Source organism: Chionomys nivalis, chromosome 24, assembly GCF_950005125.1.
Source record: "Chionomys nivalis chromosome 24, mChiNiv1.1, whole genome shotgun sequence".
In the NCBI taxonomy this organism is placed as follows: Eukaryota; Metazoa; Chordata; class Mammalia; order Rodentia; family Cricetidae; genus Chionomys; species Chionomys nivalis.
Genome location: NC_080109.1, coordinates 41,838,933 through 41,864,127, shown reverse-complemented (window position 1 = coordinate 41,864,127; position 25,195 = coordinate 41,838,933). Strand labels below are relative to the sequence as shown.

Here is a 25,195-nt window from a genome sequence, read left to right as displayed (position 1 = left end):
CCATGGAGCTCTAGCCCTAGCCAAGACTCAGGTATCTTCTAAGCATGTCTATCCAACTTGATGTGTAGATTCAACCTTTAACCATTACGGGTTTTTAAATTCTATACAGGCTGTCTTTTTTTTAATTGAAAACTGATTTTTTCATCAGTATATTCTGATTACAGTTTCTGCTCCCCTGAGTCCTTCCGGTTCCTCCTGTTCCATCTGGCTCCACCACTTTTTTTTTTGTATCTCATTAGAAAACAAGCATCCAAGGAATAAAATATAATAAAATAAGGTAAATAAAAACCAAACAAATCAGAGTAGATAAACAAAATAAATAAACAGAAGAAAAAGAACTAAAGAAAAAGAACAAGAAACACATGTAGAGCCGGGCGGTGGTGGCGCACGCCTTTAATCCCAGCACTTGGGAGGCAGAGGCAGGCGGATCTCTGTGAGTTCGAGACCAGCCTGGTCTACAAGAGCTAGTTCCAGGACAGGCTCCAAAACCACAGAGAAACCCTGTCTCGAAAAACCAAAAAAAAAAAAAAAAAAAGAAACACATGTAGATGCAGAAACACATGTTTGCACACATAGGAATCCCTTAAAAACACAAAATCAGAAACTGCAATATACATACAGAGGATCTTTAAGATTAAAAACAAAAAAAACCCTGACTCAACATTAGGAGACAAGAACTTCAAAAGATGCCATTGAGTTCCGTTTGCATTGGCCATTCACTGCTGGGCATGCGTCACAATTTTAACTTTCTTTACTTTTCTAATGTAAAGATCTCAAAGTGATAGATAGCAACAAAAAGGTCTCCTTTTATTTATAGGAAAAACATACTGAGAACTGCCTATCAGCCGCTCCAGCTGCTGCTCGGTGCTGGGACGATTAGAGACTGGTCCGGAACCCACCTACCTATTAAGGCATCCCACTCCCCACCTGCTACAGACCTCTTACAGTCCAGCTGGGAACCCAGAGAGCCACCGGTGTGCCTGTCTATCAGCCGCTCTAATCACCACGCCAACACGGTACTATGAATTTTGAACCGGGATTCCAGGTGAGAACTTCCAGACCCAGTCCTCCGGCCCCACATCAGTCAGCCACCACACCTACTACTCAGCTCTGGGACTGAGTGAATCCTAATCTAGAATCCCAGCTTGGACCCCTCAGAGACATCCTCTTGCACGCCCAGCTGCCTGTCAGCCGCCTCACTCACCGACTGGCTCTGGGACCAAATGTCTGACCTAGAACTCCAGAGCTGCTCCAAAATTGAAAATCAGTCGTTATTCAGCTAGGTCACTCGCTAACAGTCATTTCGATCCTTACGTGTTTGGCTCCTCGTGTGTTTGTCATCCCTAGGCGTTTCTTGTCCGATTGCCGCGTCTGTCCATTTGAAAAGCTTTTCCGACCTTCAGTTCCCTCGACACTGACGTTGTAGGCTGGCCAAGGAAGACACTAAGACTCTATTGCCCCCCTAAATCTGACCGCCCTCTTCTGCAACTGCACAAAAAATAACATCAGCCTTTATCCATTTCACTGCTTGAATGTTTAATATGCAGTGAATCGGTTACCTCATATCTTATGTGGATGTGACATTTTAATAAATTAATATTTGAGTAAAATATTAGTACTCTTCATTAGAGTTTATTGAAAATTTAATCAGAACAGTTTTCTATCCCTTCAGTGAGATTTTTTATACAATGTTATACAGTCCGAGGTCAAAGGAATACCAGTAGAAATTTTTAATGAAATGGACCTAGGTGCATCAGCAATGTATTTTTAGAATTCTTTCCTTCACTGCTATCTGCTATCATCTTCTTATTATTACCTCTGTCTTGTGTGCACACATGCCATGGTGCACATGTGCTCAGAGGAGAGCTTTTGGGTGTCGCTCCTTTCCTTCCACACTGCCGAGGGAGTGTTGGTGTTTCTGCCTGCATGTTCCCTACTTCACAGAGCTGGTCCTGAGCTTCCTGACTGTCTTGTCTCTGTCTCCTTCTCACAGTAGGAGTGCTGGGGTCACACATGTGCGTCCTTACATTTGGACTGCTTTCTTTCTTCTTCCCTACCTCCCTCTCTCCTTATTTTTATTTTTATTTTTTTGAGGGACAGGTAGCCCTGACTGTCCTGGAACTCATACTGTAGACCAGCTGGCCTCGAACTCAGAGATCTCCTCGCCTCTACCTCCCGAGTACTGGGATTAAAGGCGTGTACCACCACCATCTGGCAGCATACATGTGCTTCACGGACCAAATTCAGGTAATCAGGCTTGTGCGGTGAGTGCTTTACCAGCTGCGTCATCATGCAAGCCCATGAATATGGTTTAACCACCCAAAAGTTAGACATTTTTGTTGCAGCATTCATTTCAGTGTTGTCTCAGAATGAATATGTTCATTCTGTCCATCATGATCAGATGGTGCCTGTATCACCGGAGTTCTTGACTTCAGGATGCACCCTGATCCTTATTTACCCAATCAACTAGAGAGTCTGAGCCTCAATCACATGTTTATAAAAATAGGTTGTTAATACTGCCCATCGTAGGTCCAGTGTTTTACGATTTGCTTCTTTTTTATTTATGGCACTATTTCTTTTTTTAATTAATTTTTATTGAGCTCTACATTTTTTTCTGCTCCCCTCCCTGCCTCTCCCCTTTTCTTCAATCCTTCCCCAAGGTCCCCATGCTCCTAATCTACTCAGGAGATCTTGTCTTTTTCTACTTCCCATGTAGATTAGATCCATGTGTGTCTCTCTTGGTGTCCTCATTGTTGTCTTAGTTCTCTGGGATTGTGATTTGTAGGTTGGCTTTCTTTGCTTTATGTTTAAAACCCGCTTATGAGTGAGTACATGTGATAACTGTTTTTCTGTGTCTGGGTTTTACTTCTTAATGATGGCATCTTTTTCACTTGGGGACAAGACTGAAAGACCTTTGTAAATATGAAGAGTACCCTTTTTCTTGTCTACTCAATTATCCTGGCTTTTTAAATGGAAAGCTTATTTTTCAAAGTCTGAAACAAAATAGATGTTGATTTTGATGAGCTGGAGTTGTAGTTTGGTGGTAGATTGCTTGAGTTGCATGAACAAGTCTTGGGGTTTGCCTTTGGCACCTCCCAAAAAAAGAGAAAGAAGACTTTTATTTTTCTCTCCCCTTCATTAAGCCTTTGTTCCAGCTCCCCCTGCATCAGTCACTTCCTTGATCTGAAAACCCCTGAGGTTGAGGCTCCACTGCCACCCTGCTCTACCCTCCCCAACGCTTATATTTCTAGGTGTCTCATAACACTTATTATTGTAAATAGCTACTTTTATAAAACATGAAATTATTTATTTAATATTCTTTTCTATTACATTATTTTTATTTCATATTTTTCCTCTTTTCCAAGTCCTTCCAGATCCTTTCCCCCTCCTGACCCTCCCAACTTTAAGTTCTTTCTCAAAAAAAAAAAAAAAAAATTCCAATACAGCAATATAACTTCCCAAACCAAGAAAACAAAAGAAAATCATGCCCCAACAACAAAAAATTGTATCAAACTATAACAAATAAAAGTTCACATGCAAAAACTGGAGTTTATTTTATGTTGGTCACTCCTCCTGAACATGCTGGAGTGGTTCATATATCCAGTGTCACTCTACGGGAGAAAACTGATTTTTCCTCTCAGTAGGTATTATGTGATGGTTCAATTGTTAACCTTTACTCTAGTGACTGTTTTCATTCATTTATTCATCTATTTAAAAATATATAACAAAATATAGTAAAATAAGATAAAACAAAAATGATCACTTAGGAGCTGGACAAGACAAACCAACAGGACAAGAGCGTAAGAGAAGGCACAAGAATCAGAGATACACCTGTTCTCTCAGGAATCCCATAAAAACACTAATCCGGAAGCCTTAATATACACAGAACCTGGTGTAGACTCATGCAGGCCCTGTGCATGGCGCTTCAATCTGTGGGTTCATCTGAGCTGTGCTCAGTCGACTAAGATGGCCATGTTTTCTTGGTGTCCTCCTTCTCCGATGGCCTCTTACAATCTTTCTGCTTCCTCTTCTGTGGGGTTCCCTGATTCTGGGAGTGGGGGAAGCGGGATTTTATGGAGACCCCCCCATTTAGGGCTGTGTGTTCCCAGAACTCTCCCCCTCTGTGTAACGTCTGGCTGTGGGTTTCTGTACTTACTCTCATCTGATACAGGAGGAAGCTTCTCTGAAGATGGCTGAGCAAGGCACTGATCAGGGTACAGCAGAATGTCATTAGGAGTCATTTTTATCCAACCATCCTGAGTGAGGAACCCAGAGCCAGAAAGACGAACATTGTAGGTACTCACTTGTGGATGTTAAACATAAAGCAGAAATAGCCAACCTATAGTCCACACCCCCAGAGAATCCTGGATACAAGGGGGACCCGAAGGGGGACATACATGGATCCTACTGTGTTGAGGGAGGCTGCTTGTTTGTTCCGGCCACCCAGAACTGAAATAACCACACAGAAACTGTATTAATTAAATCACTGCTTGGCCCATTAGCTCTAGCTTCTTATTGGCTAACTCTTACATCTTAATTTAACACATTTTTAGTAATCTGTATATTGACACATGACTGTGACTTACCAGGTAACGTTCCAGTATCTATCTCTGGTGGGGATACATGGCTTCCTTTGACTTTGCCTTCTTTCTCCCAGCATTTAGGTTTTCCTGCCTAGCTAGTTCTGCCTTACTATAGGTCCAAAGCAGTTTCTTTATTAATCAATGGTAATCCCAGCATACAGAGAGCAATTCCACATCATCTCCCCTTTGTATTTAAATAAAAGAGAAGGTTTTTATTTTAACATAGTAAAACTATATATAACAAAACAGTTACCAAGCAAGAATTATAGTTACAATATTTATATCTACTTTATCTCTTATTATAACTAATTAAAACTATAATTATTTTTCAACCTTATGAAAGACTCCAGAAGGATATAATATCACCTAAGTAAACAGGAAGTACATTGTAAGCAACTTCCAAAACTCTAGAATTGACAGAGACATCTTGTTGCCTGGACAGTCACCCAAAGTTCTTCTGTATCATTGGTGCATCCATCTTCAGTCTACTGGCTCATAATATCCAGCAGACTTTCCCATGAAGCAGGAAATTTCAAAGACAGTTCCACCTATATTGGTAGTTTGTCAGTCACTTTCTTCTGTGTCCTGCAGGATGTCTTGCAGACTCTTTCATGAAGCAGGAACCCTGAATGAACGTCTCACCTCTAAGCAAGTTCAGCAGTTATTTCTATGTAGGTCCTGCATGTCTAGTTCATACAGCATACCATCAAGCAGTCCAGGCAAGAGCAGTTTCTTGCACAAATGGTGAACAAACTGCATAAGGAGCCTCTTCAATGCCCATCTTCTTCATGAAGTAGATCAGTGCTGCCAGGAGCAGATGAGTCTCATTGTCATGAAAAGTACTAGATTCTTAAAACAGTTTAAATGCCATGCTCTGAAGGTCTTTGAAATATTTGAAGAATCCCTATCTAATTGAACTATATCTCTATGTATCTATAAAACCTAACTAATATGACTACAAAGTGACTATTATAGAGATGACTATCTATTAACCAGTATTTCTTAATTATACATTGTATTTTTAAATGAGTTGCAAAACACAATATCTTAATCAAGAGCAGAAATATACATATACACATTTAACAAAATTTACTTTAAATTTGTATCAATAAAGCAAGATCCATACCAATGCAAATCTCTATAGCATATCCCCCTTTAAATGTAAGTAAACATTTATAGACATATTTGGGAATATGGGCATTGTTCTCTTCAAACTCCTTTTTTGTTTTTTCTTGGGCAAAGTACTTTTGGGGATGTTTATAGCAACCTTTTAGGGAGTCTCAGTCCATCAAACTACTTTAGTCTGGAATTAATCCACAGGTTTTTATCTTTTGTGGAAACAAAAGAAGAACTTCCTTTTTAAAGCAACATATTTTTAGACTCAAATTTTGGAATTAAGATACCTTTATGTTGGTTTAATTTAGCAGTCCATGCAATGAAATGTTTTTCATTACATAGCTTTTTAACAGTCAAAAAATTTAAAGAAAACCCAATAATATACATAATCTACTCTTCGTGTATATTTTATCTTTATGTGGCTTATTTTTTACTTTATTATTTTTTTACAAATTTAATATTTAATATTTATTTTATTATCTTTAATCCTTTAATCTATGACTATTTGTACTTTTTTATATCACATTTACTGTCTCTATACTCTCTCTCTCTCTCTGTATGAGGTAAAATAGATAAGATCTCCTGAGTAATATGAGTGTGGGGGGAGGGAGGAGGGTGGAATTGGAATGGAGAGGGGAGGAGGGGAAGGGGAAGGGGAAGATGAGGGATTGGGAAGGTTGAGTTGGGGGAAGGACAGAGAGGGAGAGCAAGGAAAGGGATATCTTGGTTGAGGGAACCATTATGGGTTTGCGAGAACTGGCACTAGGGAAATTCCCAGGAATCCACAAGGATGACCCCAGCTCAGAGTCTAAGCAGTAGTGGAGAGGGTGCCTGGACTGGCCTTCCCCTGTAAGCAGATTGATGATTACCTTAATTGTCATCATAGAACCTTCATCCAGCAACTGATGGAAGCAGATGCAGAGATCCACAGCTAAGCATTGGGATGAACCCCTGGAGTTCAGTCATAGAGAGGGAGAAGTGACATTATGAGCAAAGGGGCTGACCTGAGCTGGAGCTCACAGAGTCTGGACTCACAGAGGGGGATCTGCACAGGACTGAACTTGGCCCTTGAATGTGGGCGACAGTTGTGCGGCTTGGGCAGTCTGTGGGGCCACTGGCTGTTGGACCAGTATTTATCCCTAGTGTGTGAACTGACTCTTTGGAGCACATTCCCTATGGAAGGGTATCTTGCTCAGCCTAGATACAGAGAGGAGGGCCTTGGTCCTGCCTCAAGTGATGTGATCAACTTTGCTGACTCCCCATGGGAGGCCTCACCCTCTCTGAGGAATGGATGGAGAGTGGGGTGCGGGGAAAGTTGGGGAAGCAGGAGGAGGAGAAGAGTGAATTGGGATTGGTATGTAAAATAAAAGAGATTGTTTTAAAATAAGATAAAATAATAAAAAGGACTCATTTCACACTGTCTCCCACCCCCTTTTCAGACCAGCAGTGTTTGGTTTTGCGCTAGGTCACCCAAGCAGTGCTGGGAATGAGTTACGTCCTGTGCTGTGGCCCTCAGGTCCAATCAGTTACTGCTTGGGTTCTCTCGCACACTTTGTGTCACTGCTGTCCTAACATATCGTGCAGGCAGGACAGATTGTAGGTCAAAGGTTTTGTTTGCAGGCAGGACAGATTACAGGTCAAAGGGTTGATGTTTCTATTACTTTTCTTGATAGCATGCTGAGTGTCTTCCTGTACCAAAGATGCTGGGACACAGGGATGAAGGTAATGTTGTCACCAGCTCGATATCTCCATTCAGGATAGGTGTTGTCTTTAGCCAACACCTTTGGTATCAGTTTGTGGAGAGCAACCTCCTGTTTCAGCAACTTCCTGAATTGTTTGGGGATTCCCATGGGTCCCTTTAGCCAACATCTCAATTTGATGTAACCCAATCCTGGTACTGGATGCTGCCTTGGGTGACAAGAGATGGGCAGCTGGGGCTCCATCGACCCTATTGTTTGGTGGTTTCATATAGATTGCTTTCATATATGTATATATTTTATAAACCTTCTGCTGTATTAGTTTTCCATACTACTCCTGAAATGCCCCTTAATTTTAGCTGTTTCTCCTTGTATTCTCTCTCACAACCCATCCCTGTCCCCTCTTAATACTCTCATTCTAGCCATAGCTCTTTTCTGTTTCCCTTTTCCTAAGGAAATCTATTTGTTCCCTCTCCTCTATACCTTCCCTCTGTGCTTCTATGGATTGTAGCCTGGTTATAATGGATTGTAGCCTGGTTTAACAGTTATTACCCACATATAAGTGAATATTTGCTATATTTGTCTTTCTGGATCTGGGTTAACCTCACTCAGGATGATTTTTTTAGTTCCATCCATTTACCTGCAAAGTTCATGATTTTTTTTTTTTAATGGCTGAGCAGTACTCTATTGTGTAAATGCTCCATATTGTCGTTATCCGTTCTTCTGTTGAGGGCATCTAGGTTGTTTCTGGTTTTGGGCTATTATGAATGAAGCAAGAATAAGCACAGTTGAGTAAATGTCTTTGTGGTAGAATGGGGTGTCCCTCGGGTATATGCCCAAGAGTAGTATAGCTGGGTCTTGATGTAGATTCCCTTCTTCCCAAGGAACCGCCACACTGATTCCCATAGTGGCTGTACGAGTTTGTACATCCGCCAGCAATGGATGACATTGGTCAGCCTTACAGCAAGGCAGTGGTGACACACACGTTTAATTCCAGTAGCCAAACTAGTTGCCATAGAAACCGGGAGGTGCATGCCTTTAATCCCAATGGTGCACGCCTTTAATCCCATTCCTAGAGAGGATTATAAAACAGGAGGAAACAGCTCTCAGACACAGTCTCATTTTGAGATTCCTGGGGCCAAGATCGCCATTTTCATACTAAGATCAAGGTAAGAGGCAGTGACTGGCTGCTTTGCTTTTTGGATCTTCAGGTTGAACCCCAATACCCATCTGTGAGTTTTTATCACTCACAGATCATTTGATCTTAGTTCCTGTGCTAATTATGTTCTCTTCAGAAAGTTGTCTCCTGTGCCATGGCATTCAAGGTAACCCACTACTTTCCCTTTCATTAGCTTCAGTGAGTGCGGTTTTATGTTAAGGCTTTTGATCCATTTAGAGGTGAATTTTGTGCAGTGACTGATATGAATCTATTTGCACCATTTGTTGAAGATGCTTTCTTTTCTCTAGTATGTATTCTAGACTATTTATTAAAAACCAGAGTCCATAGATATGTGGACTTATATATGGGTCTCCAGTTCAATTCCATTCATCAATGCATCTGTTTTTGTGCCAATACCATTCCGTTTTTATTGTTGTAGCTATGTGAGAAAACTTGAAATTGAGAATAGTGATACCTTTCCCAGTTCTTTTACTGTTCTTGACTGTTTTAACTATCTTAGTTTTTTGTTTATTTTTCTTTTTTGTGTGTGCGTGCTTCCACATGAGGTTGGACATTGCATTTTCAAGACCTGTGAGGAATTGTGTTGGGATTTTGATGGGGACTGCTGAATCTGTGCTTTTGATAGGACAGGAGATATTTCCATCTTTTGATATTTTCTTCAATCTTTCTTCAAAGACTTGAAGTTTGATCATACAAATCTTTCACCTGCTTAGTTAGAGATACTCCAAGATATTTTATATTATTTAAGACGTGTGTGAAAGGTCTTATTTCCTTTTCTCTTTCTTAGACAGTTTGTCATTTGCATATGGGAGGGCTGTTCATTTTTGTGAGTTTATTTTGTACCGAGCAACTTTGCTGAAAATGTTTATCAGCTGTACGAGTTCCCTGGTGGAAATTTTAGGGTCATTGATGTATACTATCATATCATCTACTAATAGAGATATTTTGACTTCTTCCTTTTCGATGTAAATGGCTACACCAGCTTGCTTCTTATGTCTATTTGCTTGGAATGTCTTTTTTCCAACCCTTTACCCTGAAGTGATGTTTATCCCTGATGTTAGGTGTGTTTCTTGGATGAGGCAGAAGGATGGATCCTGAATTTGCATTCATTCTGTTAGTCTGTGTCCTTTGTTTGGGGGATTGAGACTGTTGAGGTTGAGAGATATCAATGACCAATGATTCTTGTTATTTTGTTGTTGTGGTGGTGGTGGTGGTGATGGTGGTTGTGGTGATGTGTGTGTGTGCATGCATGCATGTGTACAAAAACATATATATATATATATATATGAATGATGTATGTGTGCTTCTCTCTATTGACTTTGTTGGATTATAATTTTTTTCTCAGTGTTTTCACGGATAAAGTTAACCTCTCAGCCCTGTTCATTGTACTCATATGACTAAGGGCTGGATAGCCTCTCCTTTGCAGTCTCACATGCATGGAGTCTTGGGCGGGGTGGCAAAGGAAAGTCCAGGTCACTAAGTGTCCTGTCTCCCTTTTCACCAGCACAATCTGCACCCTCCTGGACACATGGATTGATGAGTTCCCTGAGGACTTTTCCAAGACATCAGACATGTCCATTCTGAAGAGGGTGAAGACCTATTTGATTCTTTTTTTTTTTTTTAAAAAAAAAAAAGGCTTCAAATGTATTTTAATAAGGTGATGCTGCATTACTGCTTCATTTCTCAGAAAAATTTCAAATTGAAGGTATCAGGAACAAATCAAAACATAGAACACCAATAAAACAATGCGCAGCGTAACTACCTAAGATAGGCAAGGCTCAGAGCTACTGTCAGACCTTCAAAACACAGCAACCCTGTTCCCAAGACTGTACTAGGCCTATCAAGAAAAGCTGTGAACAGCAATATCAGACAGAAAAGGGCATTCATTCTTGAGTAGTCCTTACCCAAGAAAAAACATGGAGGCAAGTTAACACAAGACTTTTTTTTTTTTTTTTTAAAGATATACTAAAACGAAAACCTCTAAGAGAAAATGTCTTCCTTAGGACATGAAGGGGTTATATATGAGATATAAAGAACCGTGGGGGGGGGGCTGGAGAGAGAGCTTTGCCTGCTCTTCCAAAGGTCCCGAGTTCAATTCCCAGCAACCACATGGTGGCTCACAATCATCTGTAATGAGATTTGGTGCCCTCTTCTGGCTGCAGGAATATATGCAAGCAGAACACTGAATACATAATAAATAAATAAATCTAAAAAAAAAAAATAGAACCGTATGTATGTTGTTACCTTTGCGGACATTTGTCTGAATTCTTACCTGGGAGTGAATGGAGGAATTGGGCTAGGTCATTGGAGGATTTTAGGTTTTGTGGCATATATGTGGCAGTGTCTCTGGGTTGAGGGAATAAAGATGAAAGTAATTAAAGCATGATGAATGAAGGAGGGAGGGATGGAAGGAAGAAAGCAGGGAAGGAAAGAAGGACAGGGATGATCAAGATTAATGGAGCTCTCTGAGTTCACTTTGCTATGGTTCAAGGCCCTCAATAATCAACACATTTCAGGAATGCACTGGACAGACTTGAGAAAGCAATATACCACAGACTTTGATTTGTTAACTAACACCCCTCCCTTGCCCTCTGCCTCCAAGCATACTCCCTAGAGTATTATAGGCAGGGAAGACTTATCTATTGGGAAGAACCCCTAACACTTTTCCAGGGAAGAATTCTGGCTAGTCCAAAAAGAACCTTTCTTTTAAGGGTTGTGGGAAACTAGACACTGCAATTTTTATTTAGTATCGGCGGCGTTTATTTGGAGCAAATTCAGCTCCAGGAGCTGGACGGTTGAAAGCAGGAGGATTTCCACCAATTGCTCCAATTCCTTCCATTGTAGCAGCTTGGCTGAAATTTTCAGTTCTTGGTGGGGTCAATCCCAAAGTTCCATCTGGCATCATAGTGGCAGGTCCTGGAGGAGCTGGGGTACCAGTTGGCACAGGAGCAGCGGGCATGGCGCCTCTATTGTTTATGCCCATAGCACCTCCCATAGCCATTTGGCCCATCCGGATCTCTTGTCTTCTCGCATCAGGGAAGGTTCTCTTGAATCCTTCCTGCTGTCGCTGCATCATTTCTTCTTGTTGCCGCTGCATTTCTTCCTCATGGCGCCTGCGTTCCTCCTCCTGCCTGAGCTCTAGCTGCTTTCTGTTCTGAACCTCTTGGTTATGCAGCTCCTCCATTCTCCGAAGCTCTTCTGACGCCTCATCAAATCCTGCCTCATTAGCATAATGTGGTGCTCATGGCGTGCTGCCTCCATCTCCAGCTTCTCACGAGCCTCCTTGATGTTGCGGTCCACTTGACCCTACTGTTCCTTCTCCATCTCAATGAGTGCCTTTCAGCGCAAGGCATATTCATACTCAAAGGACCCTGGCTGTGCAAATTTGGGTGGCTGTTCTCGCTCCTTGTGAAATTGCTGGTTTTTTAATAACCAGCTTCTCTGGAAGTCCCTCATCATCATCTAACTGGTCCGTAGGTTCCACAGTCACAGGCGGAGGAAATGTGGTTAGCAATAAGGAGCCTTCACAGCATCTGTCCAGAGCTTTCCGAGCAGCTGGCTTCCCTGAGAACTCAACAATGCCTTTCCCTGAGGGCCTTCCTCGGTCATCCACAATGACCACAGCCCTCTCCACCTGGCCAAACACAGAAAAGGCTTCCTCCAGCAGTTCGTTGGACACATACTGAGGAAGGTTGCAGACTGTAAGGGATACACTATGACAGGCAAAGCGCACACGTAGCTGCTTTCCACGGAGTGGCATATTATCCAGCTCCACTTTGGCAATTTCCGCTAGGGTCCGTGTTTCCAAGCGAATAAAGCCAAAACCTTTATCCTTATGAATGAAAACCTCGCCTGCTTTCCCATATTTCTCAAAAAGTTTCCTCATTTCCTCCTCAGTGATGTCAGGAGGAAGATTGCCCACAAAAAGACGGCTTCCTTGGGTGAAAGTCTTCTCCCCTGGTTTTTTAATGTTCTTCGGGTCAATGGGTAAACCTTCGTTCTGCCTGCTGGCCTGCTGTCCATTTGCAGGTATTGGTGGGGGTGGTTGCTGCTGCTGCTGCTGCTGATGTTGATGGCGCTTCCTTGGAGTATGGTTCTGCTTCTCCAAGTTAAAGGTTTTATTGCTCTGCATGTTTGCACCCTTGACTTCGATTTGAGCACAGCAAAGTGTCTGTCTCCCAATCCTCTCTAACCCCGACTTCCTCTGCATGCAGTTCTTTGCTCAGAGTAACGGCGACGCTGCACGGCCTCCACCATCCCGAGAAAAGCCCTATTTGATTCTTAACATGCCCTACTCAGATGTCCTTGTCCGTGTCCACGAGCTCCATACCAAATTGCAGGGAGAAGTGGCAGATGATTCAGAGGATAGTGACTGAGGAAGTGCCAGGTAGATGCTTGACACTGTGAGGAGGTCTCAGGACCTGGTCTCAGGTCTCAGGAATGATTGGGGGATCCTTTAGAGGCTCCTCTTTGCAGGAGCGGTCATAGGACCCTAGCCTGGCCATGTCATCTTTTGGAGGATAGAATCTGGGAATCCAGGCAGACATGGTCTCTCCTATGTTTGGTAAGGCTGAGAAAGAGGTCTCATCCTGGGCATGTTGTCTCCTGTGCCTCCACTGTCACTTCCCCTTCTAGAGATGCTTGCATCAGCAGCACATCTGTCTCCATCCTTAGATCCGGAGAGCTGAGGCAGAGCTGTACATGCAAATCTAGAGTTGCAAGTCTGTCAACCATCAGTGAAGACAGCCACCCTCAATGCAGAACCCAGAGCAGCTGCAGAGCAGAAAATCCAGAATAAGGTCCTGTGTCACGTGTACAGCTGGAGCAACAGCTGGGGCCGCATTTCTGCCTGCAGTCGTGGATGCTGCAGATGCTCGACCTCTTACCATGTCAGCAGACACAGTGCAACTTCGTCTGGGGGGTCCAGGGATTGACCCGGTCTACTTGCTCCTCTAGCAGTCCCTCATCTATCTGCTCTGTAGACAGTACCAACTCTATTGTTCCCCACAGAATCACCCCCTTATTTCAACCCAGCAGCGTTTCCAAACCCACAGCCAGCTCCCCCTCCCCTTTGTATTCTTCGGGTTGTTTTCAATGTTGTGGTAAATCAAATATTGCTTTTAACAAATCGTTGTTTGTTTTTCATTGTGTAAATTGTGGTTACCGTGTTCACTCAGCATGCTTGTACACGGCCTAGCAGGATCCCCAAACATATCACCCAAGAGATGCCCTATCTTATGACAAAAGCATTTGTTCAACTATGTTCATAGCAGCATTATTTGTAATAGCCAGAACCTGGAAACAACCTAGATGCCCTTCAATGGAAGAATGGATGAAGAAAGTGTGGAATATATACATATTAGAGTACTACTCAGCGGTAAAAAACAATGACATCGTGAATTTTGCATGCAAATGGATGGAAATAGAAAACACTATCCTGAGTGAGGTAACCCAGACCCAAAAAGAGGAACATGGGATGTATCACTCATAATTGGTTTCTAGCCATAAATAAAGGACATTGAGCCTATAATTTGTGATCCTAGAGAAGCTAAGTAAGAAGGTAAACCCAAAGAAAAACATATAGTCATCTGCCTGGATATGAACCTTCATCTGGTGATGGATGGAGATAGAGACAGAGACCCACATTGGAGCACCAGACTGAGCTCCCAAGATCCAAATGAGGAGCAGAAGGAGGGAGAACATGAGCAAGGAAGTCAGGACTGTGAGGGGTGCACCCACCCACTGTGACAGTGGGGCTGATCTATTGGGAGCTCACCAAGGCCAGCTGGACTGGGACTGAATAAGCAGGGGATAAAACCAGACTCTCTGAACATGGCGGACAATGAGAGTTGATGAGAAGCCAAGGACAATGCACTAGGTTCCGATCCTACTGCATGAACTGAGTTTGTGGGAGCCTAGCCTGTTTGGATGCTCACCTTCCTGGACCTGGATGGAAGGGGGAGGACCTTGGACTTCCCATAGGACAGGGAATCTGGACTGCTCTTCAGACTCGAGAGAGAGGGGGAATGGAGTGGGGGAAGGGGGGAGAGGAGTGGGGAGAAAGGGAGAGGAGTGGGAAGAGGGGGAGGGAAATGGGAGGAGGGGAGGAGGCGGAAATTTTTTCAACAAAAAAATAAATTAAAAATAAATAGATAGATAGATAGATAGATAGATAGATAGATAGATAGATAGATAGATTAAAAAAAACATATCACACTAGTTCTGGGAGAGGCTCCATGGAGACAGACCATCCTGGAGAAAGGGAGGCAAAAGCCACTGCTTTGACAGGGACCAGGTGAATGCCTGAGAGCTGGGCTAGATATACAGATGTGTTTCACTGCCATCTGCTGGGGAAAGAAAGGCCAGGGTCATGTGCTTAGAGCTGAGGCTGACCCGATGTCCTTCCGAGGGTTTTCTGCTTTAGGTGCAGGCTCCTGTAGCTGGGTAGCAGTACTGTTGGTGCAGCAGATGAGGACTAATTGGTAATCTCGTGAGATCCCTGCTTCCCATGAGCACAAGGCTAGGCACACACTCACCATTGCCCATACTTAGTACAGTTTGAAGAGATGAGTGGCCATAGTTTCCGGGAGTGTTCTTTCATGCTGTTGATGATGTTTAAAACATGCTGATCTTCTTGAAGTAATACTTAGCTTTTCTTCAATGTTCGGGACCATCTATGAGTAACAGTGTCAAGTTATAAAGATAATAATAATATTAATAGTTATAAATAAAATTTTTTCCAGTGCTCAGGGATACGGCTTGTAGCCACCCAACTGCCATTCACCATGGTTTTGTGCTCCCCCCATGACAATTCCATTGATGACTCTATCACCAACTGTCTCACATAAGTGACGTTGGGCAGCTAAGGTGCTTGTGTCCCCAGTGAGACTAACTGAGTGAGCAGGACTTATACGGGTCACAGATCTGCTCATTATAGCTTCCTGGGGATGAAGGGAATGCACCCACCAGTCACCAGGACGTTTTTCATGGGAAAAGATAACACAGGTCTCACTTCTCTAGAGTTAAGTGTCCAGCCATCAAAGAGTCCACATCATAGCACGGGGATTGAGCTTCAGTAAGGAATCCATCCATAGGGTGAAGGGCACCAGTTGGGCAGGAAGTCTTCTGGGAGGTCCCCATCTTGACTGGACCAGAATCAGGCTTCCCCGTGAAAGACAGCATCAGAGTGTGCCAGCCCAACACAGCAGGAGCGGGAAACTGGCTGAAGTCATGTAGTGAGTTCCAGGACAGGCTCCAAAGCTGCAGAGAAACCCTGAAGGGCTGATGCTGTCCTTTCAAATCCTGGATCCACCCCACACCCTGTGGCGCTGCTTGTGGCCTCCTCCTGGCCCAGAGGAGCCAAGGTGGTGGGTCCGGCCTGGGAGCCGGGCGAGTCAGAATTCAACACGGGCAAGACCGCTCTTTTAGCATTTTATCAGACTTACTGGACAAACCGGTTCTACACACAAACTTACACAACATTAAAACACTATCTCTCACTCCATGAACAACAGCTTCACCTCCCTCAGAGGGTACCCAAGACCCTACCCCTTTCACTCAAAGGGTCGTTCATTTTCACGTCAACCCTAAGAAGTGGGTATAGCATTCTTCCAGGATACAAATGAAGGAACTGAGTCAAATATCTTAATAATTGTCTTGACATCAAGTGCTATCCTTTGCTAACTTGTACCATCCGGAGGTTTTACATACATTGCAGTTACACTGAGGAAAATGTCTTTAAGATAATGTAGTTGTTTCTCCATGCAGTATTGGAGGAGTTTCCAAGTAATATTTTATAGTTGAAAATATGTATGTAGTATTTAATTCATTCTGATATCAAACTGGGTCCATAAGAATTGGATCTGCATTGTTCCTTTTTTTTAAAAAAAATAATTCATTTAACTTTATTTTATGTGCGTTGATTTGAGGGTATCATATCAGATCCCCTGGAACTGGAGTTACAAGCACTTGTAAGCTGCCACGTGGGTGCTGGGAATTGAACCCATGTCTCTGGAAGAACAGTCAGTGCTCTTAACCACTGAGACATCTCTCCAGCCCTAGCACTGGTTCTCTTATATCTAACTCTTATTAATTTTTCTCCTTTGATAGATGCATATATAATGTCTACTCAGCCCACTGCCCCATCTCCCTTCTAACTCTGTCAACTCCCCCATCACTCTTTACTCTTTATAAGTCCCTTTCTCGTATTTACATCTTTGTGTTTGTTTGTGACCCACTGAGTTTAAGAAGGGCTGTTTGTGAATATTGGCTTTGACGTAGTTGTGGGAGCCTTTTGAACTAGTCACAGGTTCTCCTGTGAATATTCAAGGAAAGGCAATACCTTCTTTCTCCTCAGAATCTACCAGTGGCCAGTATGTCATCGGGATGGGATACCATCTCACCAATCTTTGTCCAGGCTTGACTGATGACAGACCCTATCTTGTGCAGGCCCCGTCAATGGAGGCAGGCGTAACCGCTGAGAGATTGACTACATAGCTGTGTCATGCCTAGAACACATTTCCCAGCCCCTTTCTCTGTCTTCTAGTTCTTACATCTGTCTCTCTTCTCTTTGGCCATGTCTCCTGAACCTTAGGAGTATTGGTGTAGTATTGGTACTGTCTGTAGGAACGAGCATGCAATTTTCACGTTTTCTCAGCACCTTGAGCAGCCATGAGTCTTGGCATTCACTACTATTTATTGCAAAGGGAAGTTTCTTTGGGTATGACTAGGACTAGCATCTGTCTATAGGGTATAATCAAAAGTTAATTTTTGGTTTTTGTTTAAAAAAACAAGATGTAAAGCTTGTATTGTTGTAACAGTCATATGCCACCAGATGGCAGCATCAGACATTCTTTTCAAGTTGCTCCGCTTGGTCTCACATTGCCAGGCAATGTAATATAACAACCTGGTTAACAACGAAGCAACTAACACTGCACAGACCCAACCTTACTGCACAGCTGTCTAGTTGCTCCCAGGAAATGAGAAAGGCTGTCTTTTAAGGTTTCTGTGATCTCTACTGGCTCACTCTAAACCCAGATGCACGAGGAAATGAATGTATTTAGTTTCAGTTTCACGAAGACAGAGAAAAGCAGAAAGCATTTCCCTAGCTGTTACAGGATGAATCATGAGGAACCCATGATTTTCAGACAGAATAGAAAACAAAATACAGCGTCTGCTAAGTCTTCCTCAGTGCCACAGACTTGGGTGGAGTTCGCAAGGAAAGTTCCCCGGCTTTCACTGAGCTGTCTGTGGTTGAAGGGGTTGGAGAACTGGAAACATACAAGTTGGTCGGCCACAAAATTCATCAACTTGAAAGGAGAGGCAGAAAATAGTTGTTTTCATGAACTACAGAAACAGTTGACCCCTGCCCCCTGCCCCGTGTAAGATACAGTGGTGGTGATGATGCTGTTGGCGCTAACATGGGTTTTGTAGATTCTTGGAAATCTTGTGTGTCTTTTCTGGTCACCCCACCCAGACCAAGAGGGGTGGACATGGAATAGGTTCATAATACTGATGAAGCTCAACCTCAAAGCCTCGTGCAGGGATTAGGCCATAGAGGAGGATGCCAATGAACTCAAAGACAGAAGACATATATCATGGAGTTTCCTGGCTATTAGGTGGACTCGGTCCTGCAGACATACACGGCCAATCTTATGACACACGCCCTCCTTCGGAGCTCCTTGTTCAGGGGCCACACATTCTGGAGGACCTTGGTGGCTAACGAGATCACAACTGTCATTGCTGGGGCCATGTGCTTGGCTGGTTTTACTTCCACACATGGAACCAGCAAAGACTCAATGAGCCCATACTTGTGAGCCCTTGGACATCCATACAAATTCAGGAAGCTTATCACTTAGATGATGGAGGAAGGTCATTGGTTAATAAAGAAACTGCCTTGGCCCATTTGATAGGCCAGCCCTTAGGTGGGTGGAGTAGACAGAACAGAATGCTGGGAGGAAGTGAGGCCGACGCCATGCAGCTCCTCTCAGAGGCAGACGTGATGAAGCTCCGGCCCAAGATGGACGCAGGTCAGACATGCTGAATCTTTCCTGGTAAAGACACCACCTTGTGGTGCTACACAGATTACTAAATATGGGTTAGTCGAAGTGTAAGAGTTAGCCAAGAAGAGGCTAGATATAATGGGCCAAGCAGTGTTTAAATGAATACAATTTGTGTGTTGTTATTTATGGTGTAAAGCTAGCTGTGCAGGAGCCGGGAGGGACGAAGAGCAGGCCTACAGCTCCTCACTACACTTAGACACACGGAACAGATAAATTGTCAGCTCCTTAGGCCTCCAGTCCACAGAAAGAAAATGACAAACAGCATGCACCAATGGCTCGTTGTGCTAGGGTGGGGACAAGCTACAGTGGAACTCTAAGATGCTACCGTCTACAGTGAGGTGGGACAATCCGAGCTCACCTGGAACCAAATGTCGGAGATGGATAGAAAGAATCTCTCACACGACAAGGATAAGAAACTATCTTGCAAGCCTGGTGGTGGTGGCGTACGCCTTTAATCCCAGCACTCGGGAGGCAGAGGCAGGCGGATCTCTGTGAGTTCGAGACCAGCCTGGTCTACAAGAGCTAGTTCCAGGACAGGCTCCAAAACCACAGAGAAACCCTGTCTCGAAAAACCAAAAAAAAAAAAAAAAAAAAAAAAAAAAAAAAAAAAAAACTATCTTGCAGTAGTGTGTTGCTCTATGAAGTATCTACAGGCATCCTGCCAAGAATCAGCTCAGATGGAGGGAAATTCTTGCCCGTATGGCCTAATTGGAAATACACAAGACTACCAGAGTACCATGTGAGGCTGATCTCAAATTTCCTGAGCAAATCTACTCTATCCCAGTCATTCAAGCAGGAGTGACCCTGGCCTCCCAGCTGGCCATGCAGCCCACCACCATCATAGGGCATAACTAAGTCCTGGTCAGAGGACTCCATAGCTTCATTCACAATACCTGATTCTAGAGAAAGAATGAGGCCCAACTAGTTGGAACCCTTCTACAACTTTCTAGAGATAGCAAGAAGTATTCTTTTTTATCTTCTGAGGTAGAGATCATTTTTTAAATATAGATATCCCTTTCTGTCTCTATTCTGATTGGTGTCCTACATAGAGAAGATTTTCTACATAGAATCCTGTGGGCACTGCTCCCCTCTACCACTGTCCATGAAAATCTAGTGATTTTCTTGAATGGTAAACGACAAGAGTTTTTCTCTCAAAACATGCACAGAACTAATTTGAGAAAACACGCTCAGATTAGCCCCATGACATAACATTTCTGAGTTCACTTCCAAGCTTAATGTTGCTATCTAGCTCTTATTTTTCTTTTAAACAAGTACTTCTCCTCCCTCCCCCAAGAGACTGTTTAATAGTTGTCCTCGTGACTGTTACAGAGCTTTAAATCATCACGTAGTAATCTTGACTTCACATCAATTTGGTCATATACAAATTTCTGGTGTCAAAGAAGGAAAATTATTATACCAAATGTAATTGACACAATCTCCTCACTAATCGATTAATAAACTAAAGTTCCATTATAAGCCCACGGATCTGAACTGCTCTCACAAATTAATATCTTCTCAGTAAAATGAAGTTCAACAACTTCCTTTAACCTCCTTCTCAGCTCAGGAGTTTGTCGTCTCTAAGAAATCCACCAGCTGCTCCAGGCAGCACCTCAGGCATGCGCTGTTTCCCTTCCTCCCGCACCTCTCCCATCCCTCCAGTGAAACAGGTATCTTTTCTGTAACACCGTAGGCAAAGCTGTGTTTGTGAAGAAGAGTGACAGATGCCATTCTGATAAAACCTGAGAGTCACACCTCCTGGTTCATCCACACAAATGATCCTTGTATCTCTGGCAAAGGGACAGAAGCCCCAGTGACGTGTGCTAATCCACGCTACGGCTGTGGTTTTCACGAGAATAATCCTCGTGGGGTTTTACTTGTATGTTTCCTACTCTCACCTTTTTTAAAATAATTTTTTACTTCTTTACAAATTTGTCTTGAATGAGTCCAGAAAGGCCAAGGCCTCAGTAAAGTTCCCACAGACTGCCCACAATGGGCCATCTGCCCAGGGTCGTTTTTGGACTGCACATAGCACAACCTTCCACTGCATTTTGTGAACGTTTCAGGTTCTTTCCCACATTTTAAAAAGCACTATATCTTTTTCTGAAGTTGCATATGTGGAAGGTACTGTGCTTTCTAAACCTCTGCCTCAATCATTTTTTCACTTTTAGCCTTCCTAACAAGCTAAGCCCGGACACTGTCAGTGTTTGTGCCGCATGGTGATTTTCAGCTTTGCCTGGAGATTGTAATCCTTTTTCATGTATGGAAGTTTTGAAAATGTAAAACAAGCTATTATGCTCAGACTCATAAACTCAGAATCTCTTAGTGTGGGCTCAAGTGTTCCTTAAACCTCCTCAGGGGTAATTCCATTTGTTCAAAGGCTGAGACTCACTGCTCAGAGGTAAATTCCTTCCTCCCTCCCTCCCTTCCTTCCTCTCTCCTTCCCTCCTTCTTTCCCTCCCTCCCTCCCTCCTTCTTTCTCTTCTTCTTTCCATTCTGTGTCCAAGGCTGCAGAAGGATGAGAATGGGCTCATAATGAATGCCATCAGTGAACTTCTCCCATCCATCACTTCCCCCCTCCTGGGCCCCATCCTTTGTGTTTGCAATCCTTCCACAGTAACTGAAGAACTCAATCCCACAGTCCTGGAGCAACAACAGGCTTTGGGTTCTTCCCCCATCCTCAGTCAGATGGGACACCTTAGTTTAAAGGTATTGGGGAGCGCAGAGCGATGACAGGAACAGCACGAAAGAGGGAAAGTCTCTCCCCCTAGAAATGGGCCTGAACAGTACAGTGTGGTGAAGTAGGGGCTTTTGTATCCTGGGGCACCAAAACAGGGCCCTGGAGCCAGAGGAAGTGATACAGGCCGCCCTGGGAAAGGGGACGCCGCGACCTCATAATCCTCTTACTGGGAATAGTGGAAACTTAAGTCTGCTCTTCCGGCACCGGTTATAAACCCGTACTCAGACACACCGTTTCCCAGCCCAAGCAGCTCCGCAGTGCTGCTGATCTGCTGCAGGCTGGGCTCTGGGCACTGCTGAAACACCTTCTCTGGGCTCTCTCTAAAGTGACTGTCAATCCTCCTCCGCTGCTCTCTCTAGCAGCCCTCACCAGGTCTCGGCTTCCCATATCTTCTAATGGTTGCTGTCAGCCTCCTCCGTCCTCTTCGTCAGCAGCTTCCACACGTTCTTGAAACTGAGACGCAGGTCCTCAAAGAGACAAATGGTCAACAGGCTGAACCTTTCCGACGAGAAGCCCAGGGTAATGTCAGTCTCTGTATCTACTAGGGGTCCCCTTCCGCTCCGGCAGCTCAGCAAACTGCTCTAGGTCTTTTTGCAGGGCCTTCAGGTCCTGGGTCCCCACTTCATGGCAGTGGGTCCAGGGGAGGTTCACTCTAAGTTGCTTTCCTACCTGGCCCACGTGAATGCTTCGCTCTTCCTACCACTCCCTATGACAGGGCTTCATATTTTGACGTTTTCACAATGTGTTTCCTTCCCCAGTTGCAGTGACCTGGTTTGCTGTCTCTCTCCATCATTCCCATTTGATGATTTTTCTTCAAATGTCTTTTACAGCCTTTTTAAAATACAGCATTTTTTCTCTCCCCAAACTATGGAGTGACAAACGCTCCCGGACATCCTTGTCTCTTCAGACACCACTTCCTTGGGCAGCGTTCCAACAACAGAGTGCCTATTCATCTATTATACTTTAATTTTACTTACTTTGGGGCCCCTTGTGTTCTCTGAGACCCCAAAAGAACGGCAGGTTTTGTAGACTCTTGTATTCTCAAGGTGATACTTTGTCATATAGGAGATTTTTCAATAGATTTGTCAAATAACTTATGCATTAATTTTCATCTTTTACATTCTTGTGTACTCTCGTTTGATGACACACCATGACAGTTTTGCAATTATTATCCTATCTATATAGCATACAAGTTAATTCTCTCCACACCTGTCTTTGGCTTTTTCTTCTCATCTGAACTGTAATTTTGCTGTTGTATGCTCAACTTACAGACCATTATTTATCTAGTCCTGTATAATTATAAGCAATCTCCAGCTAAACAGTTCTTAATAGAATTAATCATATACTTTCACAGCATGATTTCTCTGTGTGTGTGTGTGTATGTGTGTGTGTCTTCTCTCTCTGTGCGTTGTTTTAGTATCCAGATTCTCCTCATGCAAACTCACTATGCAGCCCAGGCTGCCAAGAACTTTCAACCCCTCCTGCTAACTCCTCCCTCAGTGCTAGATTACAGGTGTGTCACCGTGCTTAACAATCAGTTTGTTCAAAGCACTCTTAAGCGTTATCATACTAACTCTCTAAACAAAGGTGCAGAATGTCACCACCTCTACAGCGTTTAGAATCTGAAGTGAAATGACTCCCATAACGCCAGAAGCAAAGGAACCGGAAGCGTGAGGTTAGCCATAACTGCTCCTCCCCATGTCCTCTGCAGGGAAGAGGTGCCTGGCCCACCCCGGGGACCACACCTCTCTCTGGCCAGGGGTCTAATGATCTGCTCTACCCCACTTGCAAAGTTCTCTCCTCCCCAATATTCTATTGAAAACCTGAAGTTCCTATAGGCCCAATTAGCGTGCATTAGAGCTCAGGGCAATGTAGCCTTTAGACCGCTATGAAAGGATCCCACACTGCATATGCTCCTTTCCAGGAGGGGTGCAACTGCTTTCTAAATCTGTGTCTAACACATAGAAGTAGTAACTCAAGACCCTTCCTTCAGAAGTTCCATGCAAGAACCCAGAATCCCCTCAGGAATTTGTTGGAAACAGTGTTAGTGGTCAATCTTAAATGCACAAACACAATAGTTTGACTAGGCAGTGTGAGAAAGTGTCTGACCTGAGGACCAATTTACAACCCCTCTACGTCATCACTGTCAAATCAGTGCTGCATGCTCCACAGTTAATGATCGTTAGAAACGCATGGCGGATGAGATGGGGCCAACAACTCAGCATCCCACTTGCTGAAATGAACACAGCACAAACCAGTGGAAGGCACAGTGGCAAAGAAATGAGTAGGAGGTCTCTGGTGGGCGGTGGTGGGGGTGAAAACACCCTTCATGCGCTAGAGAGACAATGCAGAAGGGAGGAAATGATAGCGTGGAGACATCATGAGCCATCGCTCTTAAAATCGCAAGAACACGCCTATTTATGAAAATAAGTAAAGACAGTGCACCCTCCTGAGGTGCAACCCAGCAGTGGTCAGAACACACCCGACGGGAATCCCCAGATTTTTCTTATTTTTTTCAGTGTCCACATACTGTTCCAACATCAGCGACCTCACTCAACAGATTCTTTGTGTTGCTGCCCCTAATAAGGGTGCAATCTCATCTCCCTGTTAGAAGTCAAAAGGGGATGTGCTTTCGACAGCTCTCCCTACAAGACTCTATTAGTGCAATTTCTACAAAGGACTATATTATTTGATGTAAAAAATTTAGAGATCAGATATTAGCTAGCACATACAGGAAACATTTCTGGAAGCCACCCAGTAGCAGGAAAGCAAATTTGGAAGTCGAAGAACAAGAAGAGATCTTTAACGTTGGTAATTCTTTTGTTATTTCACTAATAAATAGAGGAACCCTCACCTTGTAATTATGGAAAATGCTGGAAATAAGTACAGGCACAGGTTCCCTGAGCAACTCCTCTCACTTCAACCAAGTCTGGACTGAACCATATATACAACCCCTTACCTCCACCTTTTGCCTGCAAGGTGACTTCCCAAGAAGGACACAGAGATTCAGTTAGACAGAGAAATATAAAGAGATCAGAAATGTGAATGCAGTGTGTGTGTGTGTGTGTGTCCTTGTCCGTTTCCATGAGTGCGCATGCAATTCCTGTCTTACCACCCAGCCACTTGTCGGAGATATTCTGGAGCATTGTGACGGGGATGCAGAAGAAGGCAATGAGCAGATCACTGAGTGCCAGAGAGCAGATGAAGATGTTGGTGACGGTGTGCATGGCCTTGCTGCGGGTCACCACATAGATCACCAGAGAGTTGCCAAAGAGCGCCAGAGCAAAAATGAGTGCTCCCGCTAGCGCAAAAGCCAGTTTAGCGGGCGCTGTCAGCTCGGGAGTGTAAACCAGCGGCCGCAGCCCATAGAGATGAATGAATTGCTCCCGAGTCAGGTTATGCGCACTCAGCAGCCTGGAGAATTGCTCCGCGGTGATGTTGAGCGCCTGCATGCTGAGCCTGTGCTGCCAGTCTTCTGCTTTGGCTGATCCAAGTCTCTGCTAAGGAGGAGAGAGGATGCTCCCAGATATAACAGGCAAGGGGGAGCAGGAGGCGGCGCCAGGCGGTCTCACCCAAGAGAGTTTGAAGTTCACAAAAGTTCTGTAATCCGTGGGAATGTCTGAGCCCGGTGTCCCTGACTCTGTGATCTCTGTGCACGCGGAAGCAGGTAATCAGCTTTGCATCCTCAGGTCTGGAGAGCTGCCTGGGACTGATGAGGATGGGCGGAGCCTGCCATCCCCCAGCTTTTGTCAGCTTCTGTTATCCCTTTGTCATGTGAGGTTGAAACTGGAGACTTGAGTTTTCCACTTCTCATGGAGTCT

At 43.9% G+C, this 25,195-nt stretch overlaps 1 protein-coding gene and 1 pseudogene across 1 annotated transcript in view; both read right to left on the bottom strand.

Moving 5' to 3' along the window:
- LOC130865977 (pyroglutamylated RF-amide peptide receptor) overlaps positions 1 to 24,826 on the bottom strand; it is a 33,662-nt gene extending 8,836 nt beyond the window's left edge. Inside the window, exon 1 of the mRNA XM_057757168.1 lies at positions 24,487 to 24,826. Coding sequence (XP_057613151.1) covers positions 24,487 to 24,826 — 340 coding nt within the window. The remainder of the gene's footprint in view (positions 1 to 24,486) is intronic.
- LOC130865976 (non-POU domain-containing octamer-binding protein-like) lies at positions 11,320 to 12,824 on the bottom strand (annotated as a pseudogene).
- Positions 24,827 to 25,195: the final 369 nt, after the last annotated feature.